The following is a 26,762-nucleotide window of genomic DNA, read 5'->3' as shown; positions in this document are numbered from 1 at the left end:
GGTCACTGTTAAAACTGTCTTTTTTTTATGCTACTTTTCGACATAGAAAAAGTATGTCGGACAAAAATATTCACCAAAAAATAAATATTTTTTTGCCAACCTCAATAATGTCAGGGGCTTAAGTTAAGATGATAAAACAAAGGATTATGCCGACAGAAATACCGGAGGTCAAGTAAATTCGTTACATGAGGTCACACAATTCGGGTAATATTCAGAGTGAAAATTTGCATATTTGAGCGGTCGAACGAAAAAAATCATTTCTCAAAAACTAAAATATATTTTCACAAAAAAACTGCACCACAATTATTAGGACATATTAGGCTACAAAATATGAAAGTAGGAGAGAAAACGAATTTGGGCGACTTGCCGTTTCTCTGATGCAGGTTGACATTAGCTCTTAATTGGCTTCTGGTTTTGTGTCTATGTATCCCTCCCATTCTCAGAAGCGAAAAATATTTATTTTGCCACTGGGTAATATGTTGAGCTGATGTTTACAACCATTTTCAATCACCTTTTTTTCAGGCCAGGATGACTTAAAAGAACAACTTTTTAGGAAGCATCAGTCTTCTTACAGTTGCTATGGCTACAGGAAGAAGTTCAATTAAAGTTCCATGTGAAAATGAAGACTTACCTGACAGAGAAAATGCACCAGATTTTGACGAGGACACTTTACGAGGTGAGCAAGGTTCAACTTCGGCTTCAGTAATTGTTAGAACAATTTCTAGTGGATCAGTTTCAAGGATGCCAGCAGATGTGGAAAAGGATATATACAGTGTATGACCGCTTTAAAGGATATTTGGCCAGTCATGACTCTCTTCTATGATTACAATATGCTGTTCATTGAGAAGATCTATGACACAGAAACCTTTGTTATTTTCTTTTCTAACAGTGCAGAGCAATAACACAAAGTTATAATAAGTTAAGACTTTATTTGATCATCATATAATATCCATTGCGTAAGTTTGCATCATAGGTGCCACCATCATCATCATCATCTTTCTATTTTAATGAAACATAATCACTTTGAAACCTTCAACATTCCCTCCTTTCTCCTCGAGCAACCCACAGGCATTTGATCTTCATCCAAGCCAAAGAGGGTGGGGAGGGGGGGAGGGGGTTTAACCCTGCCTGACTGGCGTTAGGGAATTTGAATAAAAACTGTCACATCTAATTTCCAGTAGAGTACAAGTGTTAATTATCATTGAATATGGAGGTGTTTAAGGCAGATAGTGCACTTTCACTAACAAATGTCTCAGAAGAAATAAGGCTTCAAGGTCTAGGTTTTAAAGCTTGGTCAATTAGTTTTTAAAGCTTGATCAACTAGTTGAAAGTGAAATTGCTAATTATTTCGCCTTTTACATAAGATTGTGTGGGGCATTTTAATATTTTATTAATTTTGCTCAGGGAATAGGAATTTTAGGAAACCTATCTCCAAAATCTCTCATCTTCAGGGGTTTGCCTCAAGTTGAGTGATGCTTAATTCTCATCATTATTCTTACCCATGTTGTCACCTACATCATTAGCATCATTATAACTATTGAAAATCTGCAGATTTGAAATCTCCAGATCTTGGCAGCTCTGACTCTACACGAATAATTATTAACTACGACCACAGACTTTGACACCCATTTTTAAATTTTTTTTCGAATTATTTTATTTTTTCTTTGCAGCCACAGTTGATGTTTATAGGAATGAGGGTAATGAGGCCTTCAAGAAAGGAGATTTCATCAATGCTATTCATTTTTACACCAAAGGAATTAAAATGAACTGCAATGACAAAGAACTGAAGGCCAAACTGCACAACAACAGGGCAATTGTACATTCTAAACTTGGTAAGATGATGAGAGCTTTAATATGCATTTTTTTCTATTTTGAAGCTATTGAGTTGTCAGTAGTAGTTTTCTGAAAAAGGTGATAATTTTGAATGCATGCCCGGAAAATTTTACATCTTATCTTGGCCTCTCAAATATACAAAGAAGTAACCTCTTACCCCAGATATCAATGAGCATCACAAGTTTTTCCCAAAATTATAGTAATGGTAGTTGGTTTGCAACATGTATGGCTAATCAGAGATATTTATTTCAATAACAGGGAATCACCAGAATTCACTAAGGGATGCAGAAGCAGCCATTGAGTTAAATCCAGCTTTCCTTAAGGCAATTGTGAGAGGTTAGATATGTTAGCTGTGCTATAATAATAGTCATAAAAAAGAACTCAACACTCTAAAGTTAAATGAGGTTAAATGGAGATCAATCTTGTCTCAATTGACTTTAATTAAGAGGTCGAGACCACCCTGATGTACATTTGAATCCAGCTCTTGACTGTTACGCCATTACTTTGCATTAATCATGATGAGAATATTATTTTGAACGGGATGAAGAACCCAAAGCAGAATGCAAAGCAAAATTTCAGCATGAAAATTTTAGTTCCTTAAGTTCAATGAGTCACAGGTGTCAGATATGTTAAGAGCGTGTCCACGAGAGCACCAGGCAGTCGTGCTACATGCCATCTCACCGATTTGAATGAAACTTTATCAGTTTAAAGGGTCTACCCCAAAACTCAAAAAGACAGACTGGTTTCTGTTTTGGTTTTTTCCGGGGGGAGATAGACCACCCCACGGTTTTTCTTGGTTTTCACCAAGAAAATCGCTTCAAATAGGTAAAAGAAGCTCTCACTACGATGGTATTCAACCGATTACTTTGAGGATTTGCACACATATTTTTACATCCTTGGTTAATGTCTGTTGCGAGTATCAGTTTGATTAACGGCTTGTCAATCAACAGAGGCAAATATACGACTGTGTTTTTAGACTTTTCGATTCATCCAAATATTTGACAACTTTGAGGTCAAATATCTCCCGTTGCCAGAAAGCTACAACACTAATCTTAATTACCCTTTATAACCCATCATTTCATCTCTGAAAATCATTTGTCTTGGATGCCTTTTAAAATCTGCGACTGTGACAAGTTTCTCTCAACTACACCTGTCACGCAATTCTTGCTCTTGGCGGTCACTTGACAAAATAAACCTACATTTTTTAGCTCTTTATACAAGATGATTGATTAAGAAAGGTGAAAAATGTGAAAAAACTTTCGAGAAAAACTTTCGAGATGCATGTAGACGAAAAATCAATGGGAAAATCGTAGCGTTTCTTTCTTCAGTCGTTTATTACTTTGAAGATTTGCTTAAATGAGTAGATATGGCTTTTGTACGGCACAAAACATTCATTAGTCTATAATTTGATTGTTTATTATCATCATTGCTCATTTTAGGAGATTTTAAAGTCACATGCTGCGTGTTGGCTGATATTACTACATGTTCCAGTGTGATACAACTTCGGCTTTCACAGACGAGAAATTCTGCGCTCTCGCTCGAAAGCAAATATAAATTGTTCTATCGGACTAAAAACTGTGCTTCTATCCTGAAAATAAAATTCAAATAGTGTTGTCGTTGTCACTTACCGCCATCGAAAATTTCCATGCAGAACTCCGCTAAGCTAACATCTGTTGTGTGACCCGAAGACTCTCCGTGGGAATTATTCAAGCGCGTTGTTCATGCTGTCTGCTAGATAACAATTTCAGAATAATCTGCAGATCTCTATGATTATTTGCCTGCTTCGATTGTAAAATATCCGCATATTTTTTTCAAGCATTCTGTTACTACATATAAATCCACATTTCTCTAGATCGAGTGTTGCCGGGTTTAATTGCGTGACTTGTAAAATTTTAAAATAAGAATGATCCAGCAGTAATTTGACGAGTAGGCTTCCTGCAAATCTCCTTTGATGAAATCCTAAGACATAGCCAGTTGTTTTCGTGAGCAAAGACAATAAATATGAAAGAAAAGTGAGATGCAAATGTCTTTTTTTTTTTAGCTTAATAGCAGCTGTACCCTCTCCTGCAGTCTTCGTCTAAATTTTGTAAGGTCCCTCCTTATCTTCTGCCTTGTTTGGTCAGTTTCGAATTCTGAAGCTAGATCATTGGCATCGGCCTCTCCGTCCTCATTCATATTTACAGAGGGGTACCTCATCAATAAACCATTTTTGTTACGGCGGATAACCGGCTGAAGTATCGAGTGATTTGCTGCTGTATCAACCGGTTAGTCTTAGACAACATTTCTGGCTGGTGTCGTCTCTTAAACTCGATATTTGGGAGGTCACATTAGAGGCGGTTGCCTTACTAGCTTCCTCCCTTGTCCAGCACACGTCTAGGAGATAATTCTCTGCTTTCTGAGAAAAGGTGGCTGTTTTTTGTGTTTTACAAAGAGTCCATCCAAAGTCCACTTGGCTAGTTAGGGATCGTTCGTCACAATTTTACCTGAGGTCCTTTCTTGAACGTAGCCATCCCTGTAGAATGGCAAGCCGGTCTTAGTCCATTTCCTCTTGATCTTATCCTAGGCGGAATTTTTTTGTCGGCTTCACTGCGTTTGTCTTTGTCAGGGTACATTTGGATAGCAGCCAGTGACTGAAACGTCTTGATACATCCTTCTTTTAGCAAGAATATCTCGCTTTAATTCTTGTTTCGTCTATGACGGATTGGGTATAGTCCTCGCGATGACCTGCGTTCAGAAATCTGTGCACGTTGCTGATAACCACCCACTTCCACGATTAGTTTGCTGAAGGTTTCTAATGTGATGAGCCTAGTGAGACCCTGAGGTGCTTCAAACCGTGCCAGTTGGTCTGCGCTATAAACTTGTCGCAGTTCTTAAGTCAGAGGGAGGATCGCCCACCTCTATCTATGTGAGCGCCTCTACAGTACCTGCGTATCCCCAGCAATCATATGATATAAAGTTCATCTCAGTCACAAATCACCAGTTAGGAAAACTGATGTTCAGATAAGCGCTCTTCTTGCCCTTCTTCCTTATTCATTGCCGACTCTAAGATAGCAGCTACAGTACGCGTTCTATTTAGGTTTACAGTCACCTTGCCGCCACCAAGAAGACTCGCCACCAGCTTTGATTTCTTCTGCCATCTGCAGATTCATTTCTCTCTCACGTTATGTCTCCGATTTTTATGAGGAGGATACTGGCATTTACGAACCTGAAGGTCTGAATCTTACACCAAGTTGTGCACGATATTTGAGGTACATCGTGAAATCGCGGCCTTCGTAATCTCCAAATAAGCCAATACGCGCTAGAATAAGCTCCATCTCGGACGAAACGCATGTTTGGGATACACCGACGTCTCTCAAATGTTTTTTTTTTAAGCTGTATACCCACGAATTTCGAGGTATGAGCTGTTGCCGTCCCTGTCCAACTCGAGAAAAATGAGTTGCAAATGAACAAGACAACTGCACCATCTTGACTTTATCAATTCGAGTGTTAGATTGAACTGAGAGCTTTTTAGACACTCGATTTCTTATATGGCATCACTATGAAGACGTAATACAACTGATACACCTACACTACATAGGATTAACAATGTCTGTTGCGCTGTTGCGAGAAGAAGGAAAATATTACCGGAAGTGTAAACTCTTTTTAAAAAGAGTTTCAGAGACGTTTCAGAGATGTCTATCTTTTATCGGCTGTCACAAAAAAATGACCCCCACTTAAATTTACCAGGAAAAATGAACTTACCAACTCCTTGTTGAAAAAATTGGGATTCATTTGACCGATAAGCCGGTTGTTTCAATTTTGCTTTTTCCTCGAGCTCCTATAAAACAGTTCATGACTAATGAATAAAATGTTTTGAAATACCGTTCGAAATTTGCCTTTATTTTCTGCGTGCAAATCAAGGGTAGACAAAGTTTTTAAAACATTTGACTAGAATTTCATGGAGTTCACCTCGATAATTTTCATCGGCCAGAGTCAAGACGCGCCAAGGTAAGCGACACCACCCTCCAGTAAAATAATTTTCCAAAGAATAAACGTGGCGAGCGTGAGGAAACGCACATTTTTTTTATCATTGTGATCAAAGCCCAATGATGTACCTAAATTGGTACTTACGGTATCAAACCATTGATTATGACAGGGTGAGCTTAATTTTTCTGTCGAGGTCGACGTGACTTCACATTAAAAGCGTTTTTGACGGAACAAACTAGTGAGCATCACTGCACGAACTGAGAAAGTAAAAACTTGTATTTATCTCCCACGCATTTCGTCCGACAATAGTAGACTTTATCAAGGATTTTTTCAAGTAGGGTAGACAAGCTTGCTCATATACAAGTAGTAAATAAGTTGTCTCTTTGCTATTGAAGCCAGTGGATAGAATTCGCCAGGTGCGCGTACGATGTTATGCATGCATGACATTTTCCGGACGTTACATGTACGAGTACGTGATCCGTTTGAGGGTCACAGATTTAGTGTAAATATTTCACCCTTCAACATCACGCAATGTCTCTAGTTTACAGAAGTCTTAGAACGTTTAATTACATGGAGTTGCCTTCTGCAGGTAGAAGGCTACAAGCGAATTTCTCAGGCGTCATTGCCTTTGATTTCTCAATTGATGTTGTCGCAAACACAGTTTTTGGGAGTCACGAGACAAAAAAATTTATCAGGACCTAGTTTCATGTTCTAATGGAAATAAATAGCAAATAAAAACACATTTTCTTGAGAAATAAAGTTACAAATGACGGGGGTTCTCTGAAACAAATAGTGATAGAAAAAGATTTCAGTTCTGGTCAATATTGACTTTTCATGGCCTACTTCCAAATCTGAGGGAACGTGCTGAGGGAATAAAAAAACATATATGTGTGATAATGCAAGCAAGAGAGTGAAAATCCAAATGAAGAAAAAACGTGTTGCAGCGTGCAGATATCTTTTGAGCCACAAAATCTACACACCTAAGCCCGACACCACCCAGAAAAACTCGAAAGAGTCCTGTATATGAACTAGCTCGCACGTGCACGCAGGAAAGGCCATGACAATCAGCGAAAATAATAGCAAATGCAGATGATATTTGCAGTCACAAATTAGGAAAATAAGATAACAGAAGGTTTAGGAACCTCCTAGAATTTCCTTCTTGAAAAAAACAAGATGAACGATTTTTACTTCTCATGAAAGGTCACGCAGTAACCCTACAAATACTATTCCTTTACGTGGAATTTCTTGATGGTGGAAAGTGGAAAAAACATTTTCCAGTCTTATTTTCTGGAAACATGGCGTAGTTAATGAATTTATGGGGCTATTGATATTTCCTAACAAATAAGGGGGGGCAGAGTTTCCCGTCATTCGCGTTAAGGAAAAGCCGAAGTTGTTACACTCGGGAACTTGTGCGTCAACAAGCAGGCGACATGTGACTTTAAAATCTCCTTTCCTGTTACAGTTTCCTTATTGTAAACTGTGCGATAATGATAATAGATGATCAAAGTATAGGCTAGTGAATGTTTTGTTCTGTAGAAAAGCCCTATGTCCTGAATTTAGCAAATCTTCAAAGTAATAAACGACTGAAGAAAGAAACGCAACGATTTTCCCATTGATTTTTCATCAACATGCATCTCTCTAAACGTGAGATTTTCCATTCCTACAAAAAATCTCGAAAGTTTTTCACATTTTTCACCTTTCTTGATCAATCATCTTGTATAAAGAGCTAAAAAATGTTGGTTTATTTCGTCAAGTGACCGCCTAGAGCAAGAAGTGCGTGACAGGTGTAGTGGAGAGAAACTTGTCACAGTCGCAGATTTTAAAAGGCATCCAAGACAAAAATACGGTAGTGCCCAAAGATTTTTTTGATGAATTTTAGAGATGACATGATGGGTTATAAAGGGTAATTAAGATAAGTGTTGTAGCTTTCTGGCAACGGGAGATATTTGATCTCAAAGTTGTCAAATATTTGGATGAATGAAAAGTCTTAAAACACAGTCGTATATTTGCCTCTGTTGATTGACAAGCCGTCAATCAAACTGACTGATACTCGCGGCGACCATTAACTAAGGATGTAAGAATATGTGTGCAAATCCTCAAAGTAATCGGTTAAATACCATCGCAGTGAGAGCTTCATACAATTTACCTATTTGAAACGATTTCCTTGGTGAAAACCAAGAAAAACCGGGGGGTGGTCTATCTCCCCCCGGAAAAAACTAAAACAGAAACCAGTTTGTCTTTTTGAGTTTAGGGGTAGACCCTTTAAACTGGCAAAGTTTCATTGAAATCGGTGAGATGGCATGTAGCACGACCGCCCGGTGCTCTCGTGGACACGCTCTTAAGTCACTTTCTAGCTATTTTAAAAAGAAGGATCAGGACTTACCTAACTCTTAGTGTTTTTGTGGGAGTTGTTGATCCCAATTTAAGTGTTCTTAGAAGTTTCAGTTGTCTGTAAAGCTAAATAAATCTAACTGAAACCTAATAGGGCCTGTTTATTCTTTACCGTTTAGTTTTTTTGTATTGTTTTGTTTTGTCTTTTTTTTTTTCTTCTGGTCTGTAATGATTTCAATGGTTTCAGCTTCTTTTCTTAGAATTGAGCTACAGTAAAGTATGCTTCTTTGTGTTGTTGCCTACAGGAGCCACTGCTTGTGTTGAATTGAAGAGATTTGAAGAAGCAATCACTTGGTGTGATAAGGGACTAGCTGTATCCTTTGAAGGAATCTTTCATTTTTAACCGTCGGTATAATGGAAATAGTTTCCATAATTTGATGTTTAAAGGGTATTAATTATGATGGGAACTTGTCAGCTCATATACTTTAAGTGTGTGTGATTAAAAACATAGGAGAAGTTATTAATGAAATTACTCCTTTTAGCCAATTTGACTCGGTTATACTATCCATGCCAACAACTGGTACAATAGTTTAAATAACCCTTTAATTTCCCAAACCAAATTTGTAATTATCCTTACTGTCAACCATACAATTCTTGTAATGTTAGTACAGAGAATTCAGTATTGCATCAACTAATTATTTTCAAATTGATATATATTTTTTTACTCTCAACTTTTATCTGATTGATATTGTATTGCTATTGTAAGGAGAAATTCTCTTTTGGTCACTCACGGGAGTTAAAGGGTTAGAAGACTAATATTCATCCAGTTTATACATGGTACTTGGGTAGATGATCTCTCTAAAACAAGCTTGAACAAAAAGCTCGGTAATGTTTACATATCTTATGCAGATTTTCTTGCCTTCGACCTTTTTCCACTACTTAGAGACTCGGAAACTTTCGTCCTGCTTTCCTATCGACAAATAAAAATTTTAAAGACATGTATTTGTGTTGTAGACTCATTTCTTCCACTGCTGTAAAACATTTGTCTGATGTAAAAGCTATATTAATTTAAAAATTGAGCAAGCGCTGCTCAGTTTTTGGAAACTAAGGATTAAATCTAGATATTTCGCGTTAAATTTTGAGGCTGCACACAGAAAAAACATTTTTTGAAGTGTAGATTTACTTCATAACTGACTTTAAGACTGAATGTTGATGAATCATCTACCTTTAATGCAAAGCCCTCCTAATGGGCACTTTTATAGTTGTGTACTTAGTTGCCACGCCTTTGATTTGGAGTGAGGCTGAAGGTGACCTTGCTGTGATAGACACCAGTATCTAGAAACGATAATAACAAAGTAGTTTGCATTTAAAAAGCAGCAATGTTTTTATCATAACAAGGTCACCCTTTATCATCCCTCTTGTTCAGAGGCTTGGGAACCAAGCACGCAAATGTTAAAATGGACTATTACATATCAATATGATCAGAAACATAATCTTTTTTGTTTTTTGCACATTTTTTACCCTTAACATAAAAAAGATTGACAAAAACAATAGGATCTTGTTGTCATTAAGACTTCAGTCTGTCAGTGAAGTGGGAGAAAAGTCCATGGAGGAAAAAGATCCTATTAGTTATGACCATGGTAGTGCAAGTTCAGGTGATGTCAAAAAAGTCATAGATCTCTATAATCGGGGAGAAGAAGCCATAGAGTACCTCAAGCTATATCTTAAAAAAGCTAAAGAAGTAGGAGACAAGCATGGGGAGGGTAACGCTTATGGCAATCTTGGCAATGCTTATCAGAGTCTGGGTGATTTCAAAAAAGCCATAGAGTACCACAACCTACATCTTAAAATAGCTAAAGAAGTAGGAGACAAGCATGGGGAGGGTAACGCTTATGGCAATCTTGGCAATGCTTATCAGAGTCTGGGTGATTTAAAAAAAGCCATAGAGTACCACAACCTACATCTTAAAATAGCTAAAGAAGTAGGAGACAAGCATGGGGAGGGTGGTGCTTATGGCAATCTTGGCAATGCTTATCAGAGTCTGGGTGATTTCAAAAAAGCCATAGAGTACCACAACCTACATCTTAAAATAGCTAAAGAAGTAGGAGACAAGCATGGGGAGGGTGGTGCTTATGGCAATCTTGGCAATGCTTATCAGAGTCTGGGTGATTTAAAAAAAGCCATAGAGTACCACAACCTACATCTAAAAATAGCTAAAGAAGTAGGAGACAAGCATGGGGAGGGTGGTGCTTATGGCAATCTTGGCAATGCTTATCAGAGTCTGGGTGATTTCAAAAAAGCCATAGAGTACCACAACCTACATCTTAAAATAGCTAAAGAAGTAGGAGACAAGCATGGGGAGGGTAACGCTTATGGCAATCTTGGCAATGCTTATCGCCGTCTGGGTGATTTAAAAAAAGCCATAGAGTACCACAACCTATGTCTTAAAATAGCTAAAGAAGTAGGAGACAAGCATGGGGAGGGTGGTGCTTATGGCAATCTTGGCAATGCTTATGACAGTCTGGGTGATTTCAAAAAAGCCATAGAGTACCACAACCTACATCTTAAAATAGCTAAAGAAGTAGGAGACAAGCATGGGGAGGGTAACGCTTATGGCAATCTTGGCAATGCTTATCGCCGTCTGGGTGATTTAAAAAAAGCCATAGAGTACCACAACCTATGTCTTAAAATAGCTAAAGAAGTAGGAGACAAGCATGGGGAGGGTGGTGCTTATGGCAATCTTGGCAATGCTTATCAGAGTCTGGGTGATTTCAAAAAAGCCATAGAGTACCACAACCTACATCTTAAAATAGCTAAAGAAGTAGGAGACAAGCATGGGGAGGGTAACGCTTATGGCAATCTTGGCAATGCTTATCAGAGTCTGGGTGATTTAAAAAAAGCCATAGAGTACCACAACCTACATCTAAAAATAGCTAAAGAAGTAGGAGACAAGCATGGGGAGGGTAACGCTTATGGCAATCTTGGCAATGCTTATCAGAGTCTGGGTGATTTCAAAAAAGCCATAGAGTACCACAACCTACATCTTAAAATAGCTAAAGAAGTAGGAGACAAGCATGGGGAGGGTAACGCTTATGGCAATCTTGGCAATGCTTATCGCCGTCTGGGTGATTTCAAAAAAGCCATAGAGTACCACAACCTATGTCTTAAAATAGCTAAAGAAGTAGGAGACAAGCATGGGGAGGGTGGTGCTTATGGCAATCTTGGCAATGCTTATGACAGTCTGGGTGATTTCAAAAAAGCCATAGAGTACCACAACCTACATCTTAAAATAGCTAAAGAAGTAGGAGACAAGCATGGGGAGGGTAACGCTTATGGCAATCTTGGCAATGCTTATCGCCTTCTGGGTGATTTCAAAAAAGCCATAGAGTACCACAAACTACATCTTAAAATAGCTAAAGAAGTAGGAGACAAGCATGGGGAGGGTGGTGCTTATGGCAGTCTTGGCAATGCTTATCACCGTCTGGGTGATTTAAAAAAAGCCATAGAGTACCACAACCTACATCTTAAAATAGCTAAAGAAGTAGGAGACAAGCATGGGGAGGGTAACGCTTATGGCAATCTTGGCAATGCTTATCGCCGTCTGGGTGATTTCAAAAAAGCCATAGAGTACCACAACCTACATCTTAAAATAGCTAAAGAAGTAGGAGACAGGCATGGGGAGGGTGGTGCTTATGGCAATCTTGGCAATGCTTATCACCGTCTAGGTGATTTAAAAAAAGCCATAGAGTACCACAACGTACGTCTTAAAATAGCTAAAGAAGTAGGAGACAAGCATGGGGAGGGTAACGCTTATGGAAATCTTGGCAATACTTATCACCGTCTGGGTGATTTAAAAAAAGCCATAGAGTACCACAACCTATGTCTTAAAATAGCTAAAGAAGTAGGAGACAAGCATGGGGAGGGTAACGCTTATGGCAATCTTGGCAATGCTTATCAGAGTCTGGGTGATTTCAAAAAAGCCATAGAGTACCAAAACCTACATCTTAAAATAGCTAAAGAAGTAGGAGACAAGCATGGGGAGGGTGTTGCTTATGACAATCTTGGCAATGCTTATCGCAGTCTGGGTGATTTCAAAAAAGCCATAGAGTACCACAACCTATGTCTTAAAATAGCTAAAGAAGGAGGAGACAAATCCTTGGAGGCAATGGCCTACTGTTCATTAGGATGCGTTTTCGAGTTGCAAGGTGGACTGCATAAACTTATTCAATTCTTTGAGAGCACTTCTAAAATCTAAAGATGAGTGGAAAGTTAATTTTCGAAATCAGCATCAAATGGCGTATACGGGTTTGTGGAGAGTTCTCGTAGAACAAGGTAATGTAGATGAAGCCTTATTTGTTGCTGAGAAAGGACGAGCTCAAGCTCTGACCGACCTCATGGAATCCAGTTTTTGTGGTGGAACAAGTCACCACAAGGGAGAAGATGAAGATTGCGCAGTTTTAAAAAACGTTCCATCAAACACTGTCTTTCAGGCAGTGGACAAAGCTAACGTCAATCTTTGGGTTGTTTCCGAAGGAAAACAAGTTCAGTTAAGACAAAGTAAACTCAAAGGTTTTTTTTCAGAGAATAATAGAGCTAGCCAGTCCTTTGAGTCGTTCATTCTCGGTGTCTATACACAACTTGGTGTTCGTTCTAATGTGAGATGCGAAAATCGATCTTTGGATGCTTTGAGGGGGAGCCGTTCAAAAGTGGACGAGGAAACTAAAGAAGACAGCCCTCGACCTCCCACCCAACAAAAAGAATGCTTGAGCACTTTGTATGATACCGTCATGAAGCCAGTGGCTGACCTGGTTCAAGGGGATGAGCTACTCATTATTCCTGATGGACCCCTGTGGATCGCTCCTTACGCTGCATTGAAGAATGGTAATTCTAAATACCTGTGTGAATCGTTCACAATCCGACTCGCTCCATCGTTGACAAGTCTTAGACTCATCGCCGATTGCCCAGATGATTATCACAAAAGCAGTGGCGCGTTGCTCGTAGGAGATCCGTGGGTAGCCGAGGGTACTGACAGCGAGGGAGAGAAAGTCCTCGATCAGCTTCCGTGTGCTAAAGAAGAAGTAGAAATGATCGGAAAAATTCTGAATATCACGCCAATCACTGGAAGTCAGGCCACGAAACGTGAGGTGTTGAAAAGACTCAGTTCCGTTTCCTTAGTTCACTTTGCGGCACACGGATGTATGGAAACTGGCAAAATTGCTCTTACACCTGACCCAGACCGAATATCTACTGTGCCAACGGAGGAGGATTACATTTTAACAACTGGAGATGTGCTGAATGCTCAACTTCGGGCCAAACTTGTTGTGCTTAGTTGCTGCCACAGCGGCCAGGGCGAAATCAAGGCTGAAGGTGTGGTTGGCATTGCGCGCGCTTTTATGGGGGCTGGTGCTCGGTCTGTTGTGGTGTCCCTGTGGGCGATTGAAGACGAGGCTACTCTTGAGTTCATGAAATACTTTTATCAACAACTTGCAGGAGGTAAACGAGCAAGCGAGTCACTGAACCTGGCCATGAAAAGCCTCAGAGAATCAGACAAGTTCTGCGACATCAAATACTGGGCGCCCTTTTTGCTGATTGGAGATGACGTCACTCTTGACTTCATGGCAAAGGAAAGAGAAAATTTAAATATGAAATCACATAAATGAAAACTTTTTATTTCATCTCAAAATGAATGACGCAGGAACTTGGAAGGTTTAAATGCTTCTCTATTTTGGCGTTTTTTGGCTATTTTTCATGACTTTTCACTTTTTTGTTAAATGGAACTTGAGATGTGTGACTTTACTTTGATGAAGAAATAAAACAGACTATTTCAGTATATTTTGTTCAATGGAATTGCTATTTTTTTACCTTTACAAATTTAGATGCTTGCGAAGAGAACAAGATGCAACAAGGCTTCTGTTGTTAATGCCTGAAGTTGTTGAAGGCGACTACGAGGTTTTCGTTTCGCCAAAAGGACACTCAGATCTATTCGTTTATTGCAATCAGTTGTATGGGAAATAATTTGAAGGTTTTTTTCCTGTACACAACCAGGCCAGGAGCTTGTCCACAGGGTTTTAATTACGTTGATACTCTAAGCTTTTGATAAGCAAAGAAACAGTTTGTCATTTGCAAAAGGTGGCGAAATTTTAATTTAAAAAATTTGATCTGCAAAATTCGCAGCCATATGTGAATTAATCTTAATGGTTTTTCTACGTCATTAATTACTTTGTTGCAATTTGCAATTATCTTTACAAAAAAATTGATTATCATTTTCAACTTTTTTTCAATTCATTTTAATGCAATCCAATTCCATCAGTGCCAAGATTGCCATTCTAAGCTTAATTTGAAGAAGTAATCATCAGAGATGATGTTGTTGAATTTACTGACCATATGTTAGAGACATTAGACCTACTCTCAGGGGTGTGGCCAGCCTCTAGTCCCGTGGGCCCGGCCAACAATTGTTTTCCGCCCGCTTGACTTTTCTAATATGACTCTTACAAATGTTGAAACGAAAATTGAAATTTCCCAGGAAAAAGGCCTACAACAAGTCAAAAACGGCCTGCTTTCAATCAAACGAGTTTGATGAATTTTAGTCCGTTTTATCAAACACTCATCTGTTTGTTTTAAAAAACCACGACAGACAAATTGTCCATGTAATCTAAACAAGGAAATAGCGAAGCAGAGTTTACTTTAACTGAAGTTTCCATAGCTGTGACTTTTAATGTAGGTGACATGGAATTTGTTGTTTCTAGTAGGAAAATGTTTACGCTAATAAATTAGGGAACAGTTGAAGTAAGCCATGTAGTCCTCAATGGGAATTATTCTGGCGAAAATGTTTATGAATAAATGTAAATGTAGTCCGCAGTAAAAAGGTTGACGGCTTCAGGATAAAACTTGCATTTTTTTGAAAATTTCCAGTTCAAATTTTTTTCATGGCTTTAAATTTACCTTAGTATAATTTGAAGATGTCGGATGATATCTTTCTTAGATTTAAGAATTTATACTTAGGTATTCAGAGCACGCTTTGTAATTAGAACCCGTTATGTGGTCAAAAGTTTAAGGTATAATGTATCACGGCTGTTTTAAAAGAAATTTTTGTAAAATCAATCTTAATTTTTGGCAGGTTTTCATAACTACCATTGGTATATGCTGGTATAAAATGTAATAGTTAACCTCGCACACGGTTGAATATGATGTAACGTAGGATTTTAACAACAAGCTGGGACAGTTTTAACTAAATATGCTTTTTATAATGTCAGTGTATTTCGTGTGAATTTGTTTGATGCTATTTGTATTTAAAGTTGAAGCTATTTCTCTATTTACCTTAGTTTTTATTCATTAACTCATTAACTCCCAAGTTCTGAAGAAAAATTCTCCCAACTGATAAGAAAGTGTTTCTTTGTTGCTTCATTCTGAGAATTCGATGAAACATAACGTTTCTAGTGAAAAATAATCCGCTAGTTTAGATTTTCTCTAATTCTTATTGACACCATGTTTGTCGGTGCATTAATTTTGTGAGGAGAATTTAAGTTATGATCAGTCTTGGGAATAAATGGGTTCATTTTAGTGTCTCCGTTTAGCGCGTACTTTACTTAATACCTTGAACAATTTATTGCAGTTTGTATTGTACTTTTTTTTACTTTTTTGTGTAATAGAAATAGAGAGTGTATAAAATATAAAACTGCGTTGATTTTCATTGTCTGTCTCCATATTCTAGGGATTCACGTGAGATGTAGAGAGAACAGATCCTATGGGGACTTCAATGCTTATTTTGACCCGTCAAGTTGATAATCTCTGCAGCTGACAGTGTACTGACATTCCATGTTTCAAGCCCCCACCCACTTAACAAACGCTCGCCACCTCTTCGATTGTGTCTCTTTCACTGTCTACCGTTCTCCATATTGTCACACGATTTTGAATGCCGACGGACGTGTTCATACTGTTACCTGTGTGCGCCCTTTTTACCTTTATCCTCATACAAGTTTTTACACCTTTTCACATTTGCGCATCTCTTTTTTCTCCTTCCTTTTGTTTCTTCCCTTTTTTTCATCGTACTTTTCCTTTATTCCCATTTTTACGCGCACTTCTTTCATCGCCCTCAACTTTATTCTTCTACGCGCTTCATTAGACGCGACTATCTCCTTGTCTGTTTCAGTTTTCATTCGTCTCAATCCTCGCGCAACGTCAGGTCTCTTACAACTCATATACCTCCTTACTCCCCCAGAGTAGTTGTTATTATGCTTATTTTGTTCACTTTAGGATAGTGTCCTCTTAGCATCATTTCTGGTAAAATCTCAGTTTTCCTTTCGACTCATTCCCAGTCCACAAGTTCTCTCACTTTCAAGTCTCACTTGCCAGTGTTTGCTCTCCTCAGTCCTCTCATCACAGTAGCAGCTATAAAACGAAAGAGCTCCCTCCAAGTCTTTGCGACATAATCGATGCATTTTGTTGGAAACGAGTCCTTCAATGTCCAAATTAAGGCTTTTTCTATCATCTGATTGGGAATGGATCAAACTCTCGCCCAGGGTCCACCTACATCGCGAGTCCAAGATGGCAACAGGCCAATCCACAGACTTCTCCGAGTCGATAGCCGCCGACTCGTCATTTCGCTTCGCGACTTGGGCAATTTTGGGAAGACTTTGGAAATACAAGTGAAATTAATCCTTAATTGCCCTATATGGATCAAACTCTCGCCCAGGGTCCACCTACATCGCGAGTCCAAGATGGCAACAGGCCAATCCACAGACTTCTCCGAGTCGATAGCCGCCATCTCGTCATTTCGCTTCGCGACTTGGGCAATTTTGGGAAGACTTTGGAAATACAAGTGAAATTAATCCTTAATTGCCCTCGGGCACTTGCGATTACTTGTTTATGACATAAACGACAAATTTTTTGAGGGAATTGCATTTGCGCACGATGTTCGCGCGATAAAGCCCTTTCACACATCACATTGGCTAGTCGTTGAAGAAAGATGGCGACTTACACGCGTTGGTATGCGCTGCTACTTTTCGCTCTTTTCACTCTTGGAGTATTCGGTCCTGGTCTCGCATACTTATCTCCCACCAAATATATATGTGCTGGACCTAAGGACATGGGTAATGTTTCTACCCAGCTTCAGTTCTTTGGTTCTTTGAGCTCATGTCTGCATCGTCAAAATTACATGCGAAGAAGCAAGAAGGCATACCTCGGACGGCCTGCTTTGTACTATAGTAACAGTACTGCTACGACTCAGCTATTACTGTTGAAGCTATCTGGAAAAGTGGAGTCTAATCCCGGCCCTCAGGGGCCTCAAGGAAGTTTTAATAATTCTTCTAAAACACTTTGTAGTAATTGCGCTAAAACCATGAGAAGGAACCAAAATGGCGTCCGCTGCTCGTCTTGCCCGGCAGTATTCCACATCAAATGTACGAAAATGAGCAAGAACGAGCTGTCCTGCTATCGGAGAGAAGGGATCTGGTATTGCTTTTCTTGTACGATGCCTCAGTTTTCTGACAGCTTCTTTGATGATCTCTCACCTTCGGCGGTATGCGATTCAAGCTCCACTGGCGAGGTCTTTGAGATTGCGGAGGAACATTCAGGAGACTCTGTTGACTGGTTTTTTAGGAACGTCAATGGTTACTACAAATCCAATCTGAAAATAGGTCATTTGAACATCAACTCTTTACAAAATAAGCTTGACGAGGTCAAGAATATTCTTAACAAGTGCTTATTTGACATTTTCTTTATTTCGGAGACAAAACTCGATGGTACAACCTCAGATAGTTTTCTCCAACAACCGGGATATCGCACTATTCGACGTGATCGCAAGAAAGGAGCTGGTGGCTTGATAGCTTTTGTACGGGAAGATATTCCTGTCTGTCGACGACGTAATCTGGAGCCCGAATCAGTCGAATCATTATGTCTTGATGTCATGGATTCTAAAAAGGCTCGCTTTATTGTGTGTGCGTGCTACAGATCACCTAAATTCTGTAAAATTACTGATTTCTTGTCGTCGCTTACATCAGCTATTGAACTTATGTATACAAGCCGTCAGGAAATATTATTGATTGGTGATTTTAATATCGACTTGCTTGTTGGGGAGCACGGTGTTGTTGCTGAGGATAACTCACTCATGGACCTTTGTGATAGGTTCTGTTTGCAAAACCAAATTAGTGAACCGACAAGGGTGACTGAAAAAACAAAGTCTTTACTCGATGTCATTCTCGCTAGCCATCCGGAACGATATGCAACTTGTGGTAATTTGCATATGGGTCTCAGTGATCACGATCTTATCTATGCGGTGCGAAAGAATAAATTACCTAGGGCTAAGGCACGTGAAATTGAATACAGAAGTATGCGACAATTCGACTTAGAAAAATTTTTAAATGACCTAAAAACTATTCCCTGGAGTTCCGCTTACATTTATGACGACATTGATGATCTATGGCACCATTGGGCTCAATTGTACACTGAAGTGTTGGACAAACACGCACCAATAAAGAAAAAACGGGTCAGAGGTGATCAGTTGCCATGGATAACTCCATTAATTCAACGCGAAATCTCGCGTCGTAATCGACTGTTTAAGAAACATGCAAAGAGCCCAACAACAACCTCTTGGGAGGAATTCAAGAAACAGAGAAACAAGGTCACATCCCTGAAACCTCCTACATGGAGGCATCGTCAAACACTAAACATCATGGTGAGTTTTGGAATAAGTTAAGACCTTTGTTGCCAAGCAAAGAAAAGAAGCAATCAAAGATAATTCTGATTGAGAATGAGCGTGTAATTACCGATTCATTAATGGTGGCTGAAATGTTTAACAACTACTTTTGCGAGGTGTCCAGGAGTGATGGTGACAGTAAGGAAATGGTTGAGTTTGTTGATCATCCTAGCGTTAAAGCCATTGCTGAGAAAACTTGTGATGATGTTTTTGACCTCGTCCCAGTTGATGTTGGCTACATAAGGAAAATTTTGGATTCTCTTGACCCTCGCAAGGCTGTTGGGTGCGATAAGATATCTCAGAGGCTACTTCGTTTATCCTCACCTGTTATTGCCGAGCCGGTTACCCGATTAATCAATTATTTTATCACCAACCGTCAATGGCCAATAGTTTGGAAAAGCAGCGACGTTGTTCCTGTTTTCAAGAAGGAAAGTATGACAGATAAGACCTGCTATCGTCCAGTCTCTGTTCTGACTTCCTTATCGAAATTATATGAGAAGGTATTGTTCGATCAAATCTATGAAGCCTTTCATTGGCGACTCTCACCGAACCTGTCTGGCTTCCTCAAGGGTCACTCGTGTTGCACGGCCTTATTGAAATTGACTGAAGATTGGAGAGCCTGTCTTGACAGAAGAGAAGCTGTTGCAGCGGTGGCTATCGACCTAAGTAAAGCTTTTGACTCTGTTTGTCACCCGCTTCTCCTAGCTAAATTAAAGGCATATGGTTTTACGCATGATGCGCTGGAAACTATGACCGCTTACCTTACTGGACGAAGACAGAGAGTCAAACTTGACGGTGTATATTCTTCATGGAGAACCGTTAAAACTGGTGTACCACAGGGGTCCCTGTTGGGTCCTCTCCTATTTAATTTGTATGTTAATGATCTTAATTATTTTATTACTAGTACGTCCTTGAGGCTATATGCTGACGACACTACTCATTACGCCTCTGATGTCTCACCAACAGTATTGCAGTATATAATTAACTCTGATCTGAGCGTTCTATCGAGATGGTTCTCAATGAATTTTTTACAGATTAATGCCGCCAAAACGCAAGCTATCGCTATTGGCCCGTCTTCATACCAATATGATTTCCATCTTAATGATTCTAATGTCCATACAAAGGACACACTCAAAATCCTTGGGGTGGTCCTAGATAGCAAATTAACATTTAAAGCGCACATAAAGCAGCAGCTGAATAAGGGATGCGCAAAGGCTTCGGCTTTGCGGAGAATACGTAAGTTTATTTCAAAGGACGTGTTAGTTCGTTTATATAAGGCCTATGTCCTCCCTCATATTGAGTACTGCAGTCCCCTTTTACTGGGAGTAGGTAACGCGGAGACTACAAAAATAGAGACAACTAATTACTTTATATTAAGAACTATATTAGGCTTCTCGAAGTCTGTGTCATACGACTTCCTCCTCAAGTTGGCCGACATTAAGTCTTTGGAGAATCGTAGGCAATTCCAATCGTTGGTTATGTTATATAAGTGCTTGTATGATAAGGGGGCTCCTTATATAAGTGATTTTTTTCATTTTAGAAATGTACCGTATAGTTTACGCGGGCTCAGTACAAGGCTAGATTTACCTCCTTTTAATCTTGAGTTTTTACATCGGTCTTTTTCATTTTTAGCTAGTAAACTTTGGAATGCGCTACCCCCTAGACTCAGAGAATCTCAAGATATTGCTTTATTTAAGCGTTCTCTTAAAGCCCACATGGCTTAATGGTAGTGATTGTAAATATCGTTATTGTTGTTAATATTGTTAATATTGTAACTTCTAATTGATAGCTCTTGTCCATGATTCTCGATCCTGTTTTTAGCTTTTTAATAGATTTACTTACTATTTATATTCTTACAGAAATTATGCTTTATTTCTAATTGTACATACACGTACACGTTTTAACGAGAACTTCTGTACTCCTAGGTGTCACGTGTTTAAATAAAGGATTGATTGGATTGATTGATTGATCTTGGATGTAGACTCAGAGAGGACTTTGAAAAAGAGTTTTGACTGAACAATAATTAAGAAAGGTTAAGTTATTGTAATGCTTCCTAAGAGGTAGTCGATAACAGCCCGAGAGATTCATTATGAGCAAACACGTTCCGTCGGTTATTCGACTCCATGTCTCCTTACGTTGTAGAATAAACTCCTCGAATACGTACGTCTATATGCCCCCCTCCCCCTCCCTTAAATAGCAATATACATCCCTCTACTGCAATTTTTATCATAATACAGCACAATACAACATTATGCCCCTGAGTAGCACTGTAAATCCGTAAAATGCAGTAACTGTGCAGCGCATCACAACAATATGAACCCCTAAATAGAACTGTGCTTCCCTCTACTGAATTTTACATCACCATACAGCGCTCTATAAACTATTGCTACAATTTGGCGCGAAAATAATTGAGGATGTTTGTCCGCGGACATTATCTATTCCAAGATGCCAAAACTGTGAGCTTCGAGGGACAGACAATGTCCAAGGACAAATATCTGAACATATTTTCGTGCAAAATAGAGGCTATTGTGATTTTTATCCATCAACTATTTTGCAACGCTCGTGAAAAAATCTTTATGAACAGCTCAATGAATTGAATTAAAGTTTAAACGAAGACTTATCGAGGTGGACGTAAGGTTTACAGATTGGGGAATATCGCTTGCGTGATATTCTCGGATATCACCTAGTATTAGCTGTGGGATATTTAGTTACTAGCTGCGTTTACACCAATTGCTCGCGGGCAAAAATATTTGATGGATCATAAAAAGCAACATGCACCCCTAGATAGCACTTTACTTCTCTCTTCCGCAATTTACATCACAATACAGCGCTACAAAACAACATATATCCTATACTTCTCTCTTCTACAGTTTACATCACTATACAGCGCTATACATTAATAGGTACCCCTAGATACCACTGTACTTCCCTCTTCTGCGCCCTACATCACGATACAGCGCTATACAACAATAGCTACCCCTAGATAGCATTATACTTCTCGGTACTGCAGGTTACATCACAATACAGCTCTATACAACAATATGTACCCCTAAGTAACCTTGATCGGCATAACAGAATACATACATCGAAATTTTCCAGCCTCTTGGGTCATGCTTTGTGTCTTTCTCCAAGGTTCATTAAATACTCGATGAAAACCTTTGCGTCGTTTAAAGAAAACACAGCATTTTCCAGCGCAGTCATGACTTATCTGAAGTGAAGACACAGAGATGGCGAGTTAATTGAGGCTTTAAGTTTCAAACTCTTAAAGGCGGGAAATATTTCTGAAACAAAATCATTCACGATCATCACTATTAATTCTGAATAATGGAAATTCGATTCACGTTTACTTTAGATAATACATTTTACTCCCATTTTGCCAATCATACAAAGAAATCAATACACTGAGCAATACCTTCAACAAGACACAGTTACACAGTTGTAAATCTCCATCCTCATCCTCAGTAGAACTATGCTATCACAAAGGTGGAATAATCGCGGAAGAATAATCGCGCTTAAGACCTTCCTATATACCAAGGAATTCGTGCCACTGGATTCGACATGTGCCAGTAACCTACTTTCACATTTAGCGTGACGTTCAGCTAAGATCAGCGAACTGTTTCTTTTTTTCTTCATTTCAAACGATACCAATCCTAATAGTGGTATCATATTTGCATAAGAATGCTAATGTCAACTTGAGACTCTGCATTAATTTTTTTTGATGAAATGAAACACAACAAACCAGAGATACCACGTACTTAAAACACTAACCGTTTAAACATTTTCTTCCACATGACGCTCTTAACGGGCTCAACGAGCTGCCAAAATTCTCTTAAAATCCGTTTTCGTTCGTGTGATAGCTTGACCTCCATTTCGATTCTGTTTTGCCTCGACGCAAAACAGCCCATGGCATTTACAGTTTGACTGTTAAACCTTAAATTAAGATTTGTAGACACCAGCTGAATAGATTTATGAATTTGCTTAACGGCGAATGAATGCATACATTCAAGCTCAGCTCACTGAACTACAAGTCTGCTGTCAGATGATTAACATGGACGCTATTTTAGTCCCTTAAATTTCTCATTTCTCAATGCGTCAGCAACTGAAATTATATTCATGAAACAGGGACGCATGGGTAATGACTGGTGTAAGCCGCAAAGGTACAACGGACGATTACTGGTCATTCTGATTTTTCGGTTATTGCTAACGTAGTACTTGTGGTCATAAGCATCATCCTGAGCAGACCCTTGCAACAGTTTCACCAAACTGCAGAGATCTGAAGATTTTCGCTTAAACAAACAACTTTGGAGTAATATCAAGGTAAGAAAAAAATTTTTTTTTTGATTTTAATGAAGCCTTTTGAATTTTCTGAAACACACTTGCCAGTGTAATGACAGCTGAATGTTCCTAATAAAGACGTAATAACCTTGGCTTTGCTCTCTAAAATAATGACTAAATATTTAGAAAGCAATTCTTGTATGATTTGAGTGATCAGTTCTGTAATGTTTACCCTGAAACGGCATTTAAAAAATTGAAAACCATTTCTAGCTTCCGCACAGAACTTATGTTGTGCTTCTTGTGTTGTTTCGCTGCTCGTCTGTCTTCGTCCTTTAAAATGATAAGTTTGTTTGGGACATTAGGATTAGTTTTTTTTTAGCAAAATAACTGGACCAGTTATGACTGCCCTATTTACCGGACCAGGTGGGAATTCGCATCAGCTGATCTTTTTCTATTTTTTTTTCTCAGTTTAACACAGAAAACTCTTACACAATAAACTTTCGGCACCTTTGCTCTCTCAAAGTTCAGAGTCCTCTTACTTCATAACTTTTTCATTCAGTACGATGGTGTTGTAGTCTTCACGGCTTACTGTTATGAAAAATTCCTAAACTACACAGCAATGAATCATTGTTGTTAAGTGCTTCTTAATAATTGTGTGCTGAATATAATACGCGCCTATCAAAACAACATTTCCATTTGCTATGAAGCGAAACTAGCGACGTACATCTAAAAAGTTCTGCTTTGATTCTTTTTTATCCCTTAGTATTGATCAAAGGATCAACAGTTTTTAAGGAGAGATCAGTGTATTGTGTTTCAACAACGAAGTGATTGCACGAATATTTATGGAAGATTTTATGATGACAACCAGTGTGGACATAGACGAGCATGCATCACTCCTGCACCGCTCAAGCTATTACCTGACTTTGGGCGGTAAATGATATGAACATCATGCACTCACTGAATTTTTCTCTGTCTTTAACAGGATTGATATCACTGTAAATAAATCAAGATTGTGTATATAATTAAAATTAAATATAATATGTGAGACCCTAATGCTACTTTTTTTGTTTTTAACCCCATTTTTAGAGAGCATATATATTACAATTAATTCAAGCTACGTTGAGCTGATGGCTACTGTTACCTATTGTAGTCATCTTTTCATATGATAGCGTTAAGACAGAAATTTAGTAGCAAACAATTCTTCACATCTATAGTAGCTATGGAGAGGATTTCAATTGAAGTTCCAAGTGTGGACGTTGAAACAGCTGACAAAGAAATTACACAGGATGTTAATGAAGACTACTTACAAGGTAAGGTTCGCTTTAAGCTTCAGTTACTTTACTACAAGAACATGCACTGTGTATTCCCGCTGTATGTAGATCGTAGCAGAGGCACAGCTGCATGTATAACCACCCCGTGGGGTGTGCTTCCTAGTTATAGGCTGATGGGGATGTGCCGCTGGATAGAGTGGCATTTTCACGACCAAATTGACTATGGACTGTAGCATTTTAAACAGAGTTAATTAACATTTTCGAAATTTCGGGTGTAAGAAAATTCTAAGCCTACTTTGAAGGTAGGGTTAAATGACGGAAAGTTCGCAGTTAGAAGGTCGTTACCAGCGCGTATTACCAAAAGTTACTAAGATGGGGGCGATAATTAGCCACAGAATAAACTATAATGAGGTTGGGGTTCTGAAAGGCCAGCGGCACATACCCCACAAAAGTTGACTCAAGCAACCCTTCAATTTATCTTAAATATTTTCTTCTACAGGTGATTGTGACGTTACCATCATGACAGCTTGCCCCGAAATAGCCACAGATACGGAAATCAGCCAAAATAATACTAATCTGGCCAAGACAACGAAATCTGTGTTATCCAGTGGTCTTCAGTTTGTTGTTGCTATGGTAACTAGTTAGTGCACTTCCGAACATGATTCGTGATGTTGCTTGTTTCAGGGCCCAATCCACCGCATATCAGTGCAAAAAAAATGCCGCTTTCCCTTTTTCAGAACAGCTAACAATAGTGTGGCTGGCTTCGCTGTGTATTTTCACCGCTAGCTCAGTTGTTGCTTTTCGGAATGTGCACAGTTCCCCGGTTACAAGGCAATTCTATATCAGCTCATGTTTGTTCCTTCATTCTCGACTCTGGTTCTTCTTTTCACCCTCGCCTTGTGTTAATACATCAACTTATCCATTTCTATCAAGTCTTCTTCATTTTGGGTCATAATTTTTTTTCGCGACAAAGTTATGTTCTCAAAAGTTTAGCTGTAGGATTTCTAAATTACATCTATGGGCGGCCGTCACCGCAAAAAAAACAAAAATATAATTGGTAGGTAATCAGTAACAGATATAGTCTAATTGTCTTTTTGAGAACACTTGATCTTATCTTAAGAGATTTATTTAAAATACAAATGGACAAGTCGCCTTTGGTGAAATGAAATATTCAAACAAAAAATGTTTATACAATTCAGGAGCTGTGTAGCCAACCTTGTTGAACTGATTCAGTAAAAACACGAGTGGCCAAGTGTTAACTGAAATGGTTCAGTGTCGAAATGATAAACGGTTCAGCTTACTGTGCTTTCGTTTAGTGACTTGACACAAACGGTTCAGAGAAGTGTGAAATGGCTTAAGTTATCGGCAAATGGTTAATCGTAAGCTGCAATGGTATAGTATCGAATCAATCTACTCACCGTAAAGTGAAATGGTTTAGCGTGACCACAAATGGTTTAGCGTGACCACAAATGGTTTAGTACAAACCGAAATGGTTTAGTGTTACAGCAGTTGGTTTACGCAATAACCACCAAAAATCCAAAAGGGAAGTAAACAAGTCAAGCGCTTGAAATGAAACAGTCTATGTGGGGTCTAATGTCACAACCTACGTCATTCAGATCGAATTTGGCGCGAAATTCGCCAGAAAGAGGTATTCGCTACGCCGTCCACTCGACGTTTAACACAGGAACAAATTATTTCTGTATCCTCGTCTACTAGACTCAGAGAGCCTCACTCCGGTAATAACCTTTTTCACATTTGTCTATTTTAGCTTGCTAGCGAATAAATTTATACCCTCATCATCTTACCGCAATATCAGTAAGTAAATGATATTTAGGATGAAACTGTTTTTATCGAGCTGCAGAACGTTCAGTAGCTCAATAATCACTGAAAATGAAAGTAAGCTTTCACAATGATGTATTTTCCTATCGTTTCAAACCATATATTTTTTTTAACTCCAATTTTTATAGTTTGTTAAAACTAAGTTAAGCCGCAACTATTAGAGACTTAATCTTGAGGTTGTAAAATTTCTGATAGTTGCGGCTTAACCATGTTGGGAGTTTAAATCGCTCTTAGCTAGTTCTAAATTGTCCTTTTGTTCTTTTCAGTTTCTGTAAGTGAAAACTGCTGTACTTTAAATGGAGAATTGTTACCTTGGTCATGGTAAGAATTCCCCATTTTTTTACCTCGATATAAAATAAGAATCTGAAACAAGAGGAATAACAAAAATACAGATAAAATGCATCATTTTACACGACAGCACATTTACCGTCTAGACAGTAAGAACTATAGCCAGGAAACGTGATAAAGCGATTCATTGTTTTAAGATGACGAAACTACAGCTAAAGGGCGCCTAAAAACTATATAGTTTTTATAGTTTTGAGGCGCATTTTAGA

The 26,762-nt window shown here is 38.7% G+C and overlaps 2 protein-coding genes across 2 annotated transcripts in view; one reads left to right on the top strand and one right to left on the bottom strand.

Moving 5' to 3' along the window:
* Positions 1-26,762, bottom strand: part of LOC131783675 (uncharacterized) — a 205,270-nt gene that overhangs the window by 115,153 nt on the left and 63,355 nt on the right. The gene's annotated exons all lie outside the window — the stretch shown is intronic.
* Positions 1,675-15,781, top strand: LOC136277909 (tetratricopeptide repeat protein 28-like). Its single transcript, XM_066160782.1, has 5 exons — positions 1,675-1,832; positions 2,092-2,169; positions 8,436-8,503; positions 9,668-12,237; positions 12,329-15,781. The coding sequence occupies exons 1-5, from the start codon at positions 1,763-1,765 to the stop codon at positions 13,788-13,790; spliced, it is 4,248 nt and encodes a 1,415-aa protein (XP_066016879.1). The 5' UTR covers positions 1,675-1,762; the 3' UTR covers positions 13,791-15,781.

The sequence above is a fragment of the Pocillopora verrucosa genome, chromosome 13 (assembly GCF_036669915.1).
Source record: "Pocillopora verrucosa isolate sample1 chromosome 13, ASM3666991v2, whole genome shotgun sequence".
Taxonomy (NCBI): Eukaryota; Metazoa; Cnidaria; class Anthozoa; order Scleractinia; family Pocilloporidae; genus Pocillopora; species Pocillopora verrucosa.
The sequence above is the reverse complement of the archived record's forward strand: the minus strand, read 5'-3'. Positions and strand labels throughout refer to the sequence as shown.

Bases quoted from the DNA above. Each gene is read 5' to 3' on its own strand.
- LOC136277909 (XM_066160782.1), top strand. From the start codon at position 1,763: ATGAACTGCAATGACAAAGAACTGAAGGCCAAACTGCACAACAACAGG. The intron at 1,833-2,091 runs GTAAGATGATGA...TTTCAATAACAG, and splicing joins AATTGTACATTCTAAACTTG to GGAATCACCAGAATTCACTA. The intron at 12,238-12,328 runs GTACCACAACCT...TGCGTTTTCGAG, and splicing joins GATTTCAAAAAAGCCATAGA to TTGCAAGGTGGACTGCATAA.